General features: G+C 40.9%; 1 protein-coding gene across 2 annotated transcripts; it reads right to left on the bottom strand.

Annotated features, from left to right (window-relative positions):
* Nucleotides 1–6,002: 6,002 nt before the first annotated feature.
* Nucleotides 6,003–7,785, bottom strand: LOC148028768 (uncharacterized). 2 transcript variants are annotated; one of them, XM_087688615.1, is made up of 4 exons: nucleotides 7,668–7,772; nucleotides 7,053–7,559; nucleotides 6,434–6,846; nucleotides 6,003–6,307 (listed from the first exon to the last, which is right to left on the bottom strand). In XM_087688615.1, exons 2-4 carry the CDS (start codon nucleotides 7,474–7,476, stop codon nucleotides 6,206–6,208), a joined length of 939 nt encoding a protein of 312 aa, XP_087544741.1. In that variant the 5' UTR covers nucleotides 7,477–7,559; nucleotides 7,668–7,772; the 3' UTR covers nucleotides 6,003–6,205. The 2 variants fall into 2 exon arrangements, with proteins under 2 accessions (XP_087544741.1, XP_087544740.1); XM_087688614.1 differs by having other exon boundaries at nucleotides 7,053–7,785.
* Nucleotides 7,786–8,088: the final 303 nt, after the last annotated feature.

The following is an 8,088-nucleotide window of genomic DNA, read 5'->3' as shown; positions in this document are numbered from 1 at the left end:
AAAAACCTTACGAGGTACATCCATTGACTTCATCTCCACTTCGTATCTTGATTTGCCACAAACAGGACACTGTCGTGCGAACTCATGAATCCCACGAAATAAGACACAATCATTGACACATGCATGGATCTTGACATAATCGAGGCCTCCCAGAGATGTCAAGTAATATCTTGCTTGCTCTCTCTTAGTTGGCAATTTATTTTCTTTTGGAAGCATTTGTGATAATATTAACTTATATATATTTTTAAAAGTGAGTTAAAAAACCACCAACATATATTTCTATCTGATTTTAAAATAGAACAATTAATATTATGATTCATTAGCCAAACTGAATTGATACCTACTTCAATAACGCATCCGAACTGACATTACTCCATCCATAAATTGTTTGCAAGTTAAGTATCTTGAGGGACGCACGAAAAACGGAGTACGTACAACCTTCATACAACGAAGTAGATGATGCTACATATAGTGGATCATCTGACTTCGTAGAGTGACCTTCTCCCTGAACCAGTTGCGAAAATAGATGGTGTACCATGTTGTCCAAAATCTCATCCTCTACGACTTGATGGGGCATTTCATGACGGCTATTATCATGGTCGTGAGTCTCTACTCTTCTTGAAGACTCTGCCTCCTCACGTCGATGTTTTGCAGCCTCTCGACGCCCGGGAGGGAGCATCTGAGAATGTGGCACCGCATCCTGCTCAACCACAAAAGAGAGTTTCATGTACGTTGATATATATTTAGTAACATAGACTAGCAATCTTAGTGGTAAAAAAAACAATGAATACCGGTGATTTTTCTTGGTCCCATTCTCCATACAAGCTGAGGTGTGACATTGCAATTCGACGTGCTCGAAAAATACACCCTCGACAATGATCACACATGCATTTAATTTTTCATCGTAGCCATGCATCTCGATTATGAAAACGTAATGTTTCATCCTCACTTGAGGATGTGCTCGTTGACTCATTAGCATGCACCGCACTAGGTAATGACGACGACATGATTAAACCTAATTTATGATAACATTAAAATATTTGTCATTCATATATTTACATAAAAACTTCAAGCTAGCGTATTAATTATTCTAAGATCTCAATTTTAATTACACAAAACTCATCATAAATATATTAAAACTTATGATAAGAATTCACTATCAAAACTTATCTTAAAAACAAAAAATTATGATAAAGCCTAAATGTGCATCTATATTCGCGTTTACGTATGCGTCTATTTGCACGTCTATGTTCGCGTCTATACTCGTGTTTACATGAACCTTAGACGCACATATACACGCCAAAATAGACGCACACGTCAAAATTCAAACCATACTTAAATCATTTCTTTTCAAACTGCGCCTTTCCTTTCCTGCGTTTTTTGCAATTCTGAAGCTTGAGTTTAGCCGACATGCAGTCTCTTTATGCCTCACCTCCTCATGACTCACCTCTTCTTTCATTTCAAACACACAAGAAGGGAAAAAGGAAAGCCAAGGAGAGGAAGAAAGAGAAAACAAGAGAACAAGAGAACAAGGAGAAGAAGAAGCAGCAAGCAAGCATTAAGGAAGGGTAACTTACCAAGGAGAGGAAGAATGAGAAGGAAGAAGTGCCACCACTCGCCACACCAAACACCCAAGGTGACTCTCTCTCTCTCTCTCTCTCTCTCTCGCTCTCTCTCTCTCTCTCTCTCTCTCTCTCTCTCTCTCTCTCTCTCTCTCTCTCTCTCTCTCTCCCTCTCTTTCTCTCTCTGCTCTGTCTGTGTATTAGGATTTCTGATTCCATTATGTATTGCATTTTGTAAATCAATGGCGGTCGTCAAACTAAAATCAGCCGACTGAGCACGTCTGCCAGCGCATCTACATTTCAGTGTAGACGCAGGTATAGACACAAAGAAATTTTTTCTCTCATTGCGTCTGAGGACGTGTCTCAGAGCGCGTGTGCTCTGCAGTCTACACGCGATGATACATGCACGCGCTAGAGCATTGACCTAGAATATGCGTCTGACAACGTGTCTATACTGCATCTCAGATGCGGATATAGATGCACTGGACAGAGGGTTGACTTTAGGAATGCGTCTGAGAGCGCGTCGAAACTGCAATTTAGACACGGTTATACACGTGCCAGCTCTCCTAGCTCTGATAAAAAATAATATATTTTTGTGATGATGAATGTGACCAATCCCATGTTTGTGTTTATCAATTTTCTTGTTTATGAGAAACATTAGCACTTAAGTTTTATGCTCAATGTCTAAAGAAAGCTCTTTGAAAATGTTTAGGTATGGATGAAGGTAATATATGATTTTTTGTATGCAAACAAATTTGTATTTTTTCTGTGTTTTTTTTGCAGATGTCGTATCCTGGTTCATCTAGCAATGACCTGGATTTGGATTGCATGAATGATACATTGGCCTCGTTCGACAGGGGGGTCAATGCATTTTTTGGAGGTTTTCCTAGTAGGGAAGACTTCATGGGAGAGATGACCAAACACCTTGGCCGCTCTCCCACAGCAGACGAGGTGTTCAACGTCATGTCTGGAACGCCTCTGACGTCTTTGCCTAGCACTACTTCCCAAACTCCAATTGTAGGTACTCCACATGCAAGTACTCCACGTGCAGTATCTGTACATACATCGGTTGAAGCACAAGCGTCAGTCAACGCACATGCATCTGCAGAAGCACATATATCCAGCGAGGCAGAGGGTAGTCGACAGAGAGGGAGGAGGGAGAGTTGAGGGGGAGGACGAGGCTTGTGTGGGGGTTGCCTAGGAGGTGGCATGCGATCACCCTCACCAGTAGATCATATAGAGGAGTCTGTACGCCAATACTATAGAGTTATAGATACTGGTGGCATCTTCCATGATGATGAAGGAAGGGATGTAATAGCGTACATGAGGAGCGTCGTGCATGCGACGTATAAAGATTGTTTCATCTTCTTCAAAAATCGGAAAAGCGGCTTGTGGTAGGAGGTGTTGAGGGCAGTCCATAGGAGGTACCCAAATCCTGAGGGTCAGCAATTCTTGGATGATTGGGGATACACAAAAGTGAGAGATTTGCTTCACAACAAAAGATCTCACCTCATAACACGCTCCAGGGACTCACTGCGGAGGTAGGAGGAGGGGCGTGGAGCCTATAACCAACCACCTATGTGCCATCGCATAGAGTGGAAGAAAACCAAGAAGAAAGCAGCAGAGAAAGTGAAGAGTCGCCAGCACGCAGAGGCGCGGCGGATCCAAATGGAAACCATGGGATCGTCGCATTATGGATCGAGCGGCAAAGAGTCGTGGGAGGCAGAGTTTGTAAGTATATTTTGATTTCTAGTTTTTTAAAATTTATATTTCTTTCAATTCTTTATATAATTTGTTCTAATACATTGTGTCTCATAATTGTTTGTATATATCATAATTGTTTTGCAGACTACTATCATTGGTAGAATACCTACTCCTAGAGAGGTAGGTTACCATCGATGCCATTACCGCGCAGCCACATGGCTTCACTTCTATGAGAAGGGTCTCATCACTGAGGACCAATACAACCGGGCTATGAGGATTCGACAACCAGATGAGGTATGTTTTTCTTACTTTCCTATTAAAAGTATAGCTAATTATAACTTTTTCTCCACTATGTCTACGTAAGCAACCTTGATCTTTCATGTGTGTAGGCGAACCCGAATGTGGAGCATAACGACGAGGGGGATAGCGACGCTAGTAGCCATGGTGGTACTAGCGAAGATGTTTCTTCTTCATATTCGTAGAGGAGCGCCATACCTCCTCTATGGCCTTGTTTTCTTGTATATGTATTATCCATCTTTGAGCCTATTGCTTGCGGCCACGCTTTAGGTCGCAAGCACTTAAATTTTCCATGTAAATACTTTTGATCTATAATGAATACATGGACTTTTATTTTCAATTCTCGTGCTTTTAAATCCATTGTCTTTTTTCCAAATGCACAATCTGATGTATAGGAGGGGGGAAAAAAAACCAACACATGCTCTCTGGTTTTTTTTTCCAGTTTTGTTTTGCGCGTCTATCTACGCGTTTAAATTGCAGAAAATGCGTGTTTATAAGCGTGTCTACAATACAGAGCACACACGCTTATACACGAGCTAGATAATTCAAATTTAAAAAAAATAAATATCTTTTTTTAAAAAGTAAGATTTTTTGTTTTCCGTTCGCGTCTATGAGTGCTTGTAAAAGCGCGTCTACAGACGTGTCTATATGCTCGTCTAACTGCCAGATAGACGTGCTAATAGACGCATAGAATAAATTAAATAAATAGCAATTTTGGTTTATTATGCGCTTGTATTCACGCATGTATATGTGCGTCTATTGCGCGTCTATTTTTGCGTGTAAATCCGTTCATACATGCGATTATAGACGCGATGCTGTAAACGCGTAAATAAACGGGCGGATAGACGCGCCCATAAGATTTTCTCTATATTCAAAAATCACGTCTAAAAGTGCGTCTATGAGGCCTTTTTGTTATAGTGTCCAATTCTTGAGACATGGTTAAGAGTTAGTGGTAAAAATGTAGGTGTATTTTATTGCATGAAATTGTGTACATTACAACACTGATATATTCATGCAAGAAATAAGTAAAGATGATGGAGAGGATGTGACAATGAACACAATAATGACTATCATGGAAACAAGATACCTAGTAGAAATTATACTTCATTAGATAAACCTTTGTATCCTTACACTTTATCTTATTACCATAATTGACAAACAATGCTAAGAAGTCGAAGAGATTGATTAAGTGTATAATAGAGCTAAAAGAGTTTCAAATTCAATTTCTAGTAGAGGAGAGAAATAGAGTAACTTTGGCAAGCATGCTTATCTATAGGGAGAATCTAACATGGATCAAGGAAAAGGAAATGCAAAAACCCCCATCAGAAGGGTGAAAAAGAAAGCTTTAAGAGAGCTTGCATTGCATAATTGTGGTGGGAAGAGAGCTCAAGAGGAACATAATGAACACACAATTATGTAGAAGTTTTACAATCTTAGCTTATATTCAAGTCATGAAAGGAGGAATAAATGTGTTGTGCAAGAAAAACTGGTGCCAAAGAGCAAAAATGCTCCCCTAATGTGCACTTGACAAGGGAGACATGTATCTTGCCTAAGGAGAAGTTTAAAATCTATAGTGTCTAAAGTTACTGTATTTATTTATATATTGATTTAAGCTAGGAAAGCTCGGATCTTGCTATGTAATCAAGCTTGCAATATAGTCAAGCCTCTATCTTTCTTGTTATAAATTAAGCCTCCTTGAGTAAGGTTTCCCAAACATGAGATCATAGATCCCATCTCCAGTATAAGCCTACAATGCAGATTGGGGTATTAGCTTTACTTTTATTTTCATACTCTAATGCAAGTTCTATAGAATATCAAGAATAGAGTAATAATGAACTAATAATGGTATACCCTACACACTAGCATCAATATCCAACTAATATCTACATTCTTACTTGCACCAAATTGGCACTATTGTATTCCAATTGCAAGTGTGCATACATCTCTCATGCCAAGTACTGGCCTTATTCCTTATTCTTTGCCAGTTTATGGAAATTTGCATTAGTGAAGATTAGAAAGAGAGCTCTCTATTTTGAATTCAATATTTTGCTTTTAATACATGTATGACTAGAGTCATATATCCAATATGCTTTACCATAGTAATGGCCATACCCAACCTCAATTTCAAGAGATTAACATGCATACCCCGTTTTTCACATTGCACAAACAAAACTAAGGGCATGTCAAACATGAATGATACATGGAAACAACCCATGACACTTTAGACATGAACGATACAAGGAAAGAACTTGTGAAAAGAGCGGATGCTTTTAGATGAAATGATGCTTCTTAATAAGACTCAATTTTAAATAGGTTTTCTCTTAAAACTTTTGAAAATTAATGATAGCAAGCAATTGATGTGGTTATCGCAAAATGAAGACGCATGACAACTCCAAGATAAAGAAAACTCGAAGCATTTAAGTGGACGCCAAAGCCCTTTAAGGCATCGCTCAAAAATGGGCTTCTAGGAACCCACCATTTAAATATAACAAAGCCATTTGCTCGGCAACTTAAAGGCCTTAGATTATAGTTCTAGTAGAATTAATTTTTTTTTAGAGATCCCACTTAAAGGCATTAGGGTATACTTCAAGCCTAGAATCAAAAACATTGTAGAGACCCCATTGCAAACCACATAGTGAAGTTCAACTGCCTTTCGGTGGATAGCTTAGATATCCTCGAATATACCACGTGGAAGAGTGTTGCTCCCATAGGACTGCTCTCTTGCCATCCTCTACAACATCACCCTGCATGATGTCATAATAAAGTATCACTATATGAGAGAAGTTTAAGTTGTTTTTTTTTTTTTGGGGGGGGGGGGGGGGGGGGGGCGCGACCGGAGAGAGAGAGAGAGAGAGAGAGAGAGATTTTACATGAATGTCCCTAAGGATGTAATTGTCATCTGCAAGAATCCAGAACTGTCTTCCTGTATTATCTGAAGATGAGGCACCGGCATTAAGATGATGATGAGGAGGAGGATTATGACCAATATCGTTATCGTTGCCATTGTGAGCGTTAGGATGATGATGATGTCTAAGGCTTAACATTGTTTCTAAGGCAGTACTCATAACCCTCCACACATGGCAGCCATTTCCTAATATCATGCACCTCCCACTCCTGCAGTCCAAAGAGAAATCCAGAGTGCCTGCGGGTGTAACCCTCGTCAGCCTCTCGATCTTCACGTAGAGAGACAAGTTGCGCTCACTCAGGCACTGCAGCACAGACAGCAGATGCTTGCTCTTTCCATGGAAAACCTCACCTCCTGCAGTCTGCCATGTCACATTATCTGCCCCCCAAAAGGTAGAAAATAATCAGATTTTGATGGATCTGATTCCAATACTATAATGGAAATCGAGGTTAACCATTCATTCTATAGAATGCTTATACTTTCATGCTTCTCTGATTAAGATGATGGATGGCTCTCTATCAAATGCTTCAGTTATGTGACCCATGTATGCAATAAGGATCGATCTTACTAGGGTTTTTATGGACCTGTGCAGTTTGCAAGCATCGCCTCGGGGTCGTGGAACCTGGCGAGGGACTCGTTGAAAAGCTGCCATCTCACTTGGAGATGCCGCAGGACTGCGCGAAGCTCTGCAGCGACCATGATCGACATTGCATTATCGACCTGAGCATCATCATCGCCATCATCATCATCATCACCACCACCATTTCCTGCAGATGCCGATGTCGCTTGATCTGCTCCTGCCTCGTGTCTTTGCGATCGTCTGATGACTTCTGATGCTGCTAGCGGGACCCTGTGGCCTGCCGCGACGATACTGTCATCGACGCGAGCAATATCGTTAGCAATGGCGGCTTCAGGCTGATTATGAATATCGGCCTCGTTTTTGATAGGCTGAGGATGCTGGTGGTGGTGGTGGCGAGAGCAGGCCAAGAAGCAGCGGACTGCTCCCATCGCGCGCCCCACCCGAGCAAGCCCGGGTGAAAGACAGTTAGAGAAGCCAGCTGCCTCGACTTCCCCTATCTCGACAGACCTGACTGGAGAGAGGCGAGAAAGGAAGAAGGCGACAGTGAGCTTGAACGAGGAAGAAATCACAGAACGAGGAATGAAGGACATGACGGTGACGAGAGAAAGTAGACTCGTACAGAGGATAGGCCATGGTGGAGCTCCATCTCTCTCGCATATCTTCTTTCCTTTTCTGGGGTTGTGCTCGCAGGAGCGACGCAGTTGGATTCTCCATAATTCAATGCATCTCGTGTTGTTTCCAATACATTAGTAGTGCTACTGTACTGTATTTGTGCGCGTAGTAGGAGGCTCTTTCCCGTTATAGCATTTCTCCCCATTTAATGTACATCACAACTCATGTGTTAGTTCCCACGCCCATGTGCTCCGCAGTTCTCGGCGGGCCCATCCAATTGCAAACAAGGTAATTATCTCGAAGTATTCCTTAAATCTCTATCATTTATAAAAGGGTTTAGAAATACCAATAATAAAGATGATAATGATAATAGGATCTCTTTGTGATTTAGAAAATGTTTTAGGAAGACTAATAAAGATGATAATGAT

Source organism: Lygodium microphyllum, chromosome 11 (assembly GCF_053477565.2).
Source record: "Lygodium microphyllum isolate KBCC chromosome 11, Lygodium_microphyllum_v1.1.10, whole genome shotgun sequence".
NCBI lineage: Eukaryota > Viridiplantae > Streptophyta > Polypodiopsida > Schizaeales > Lygodiaceae > Lygodium > Lygodium microphyllum.
This window is presented reverse-complemented; position numbering and strand designations above follow the sequence as displayed.

What these genes read in the sequence shown, in the direction of transcription:
- LOC148028768 (XM_087688614.1), bottom strand. Translation starts at nt 7,638, where the DNA reads ATGTCCTTCATTCCTCGTTCTGTGATTTCTTCCTCGTTCAAGCTCACT. An exon ending in GATGCTTGCAAACTGCACAG is followed by an intron (nt 6,847 to 7,052) that starts GTCCATAAAAAC and finishes TTTGGGGGGCAG; the next exon opens with ATAATGTGACATGGCAGACT. An exon ending in ACATCCTTAGGGACATTCAT is followed by an intron (nt 6,308 to 6,433) that starts GTAAAATCTCTC and finishes GACATCATGCAG; the next exon opens with GGTGATGTTGTAGAGGATGG.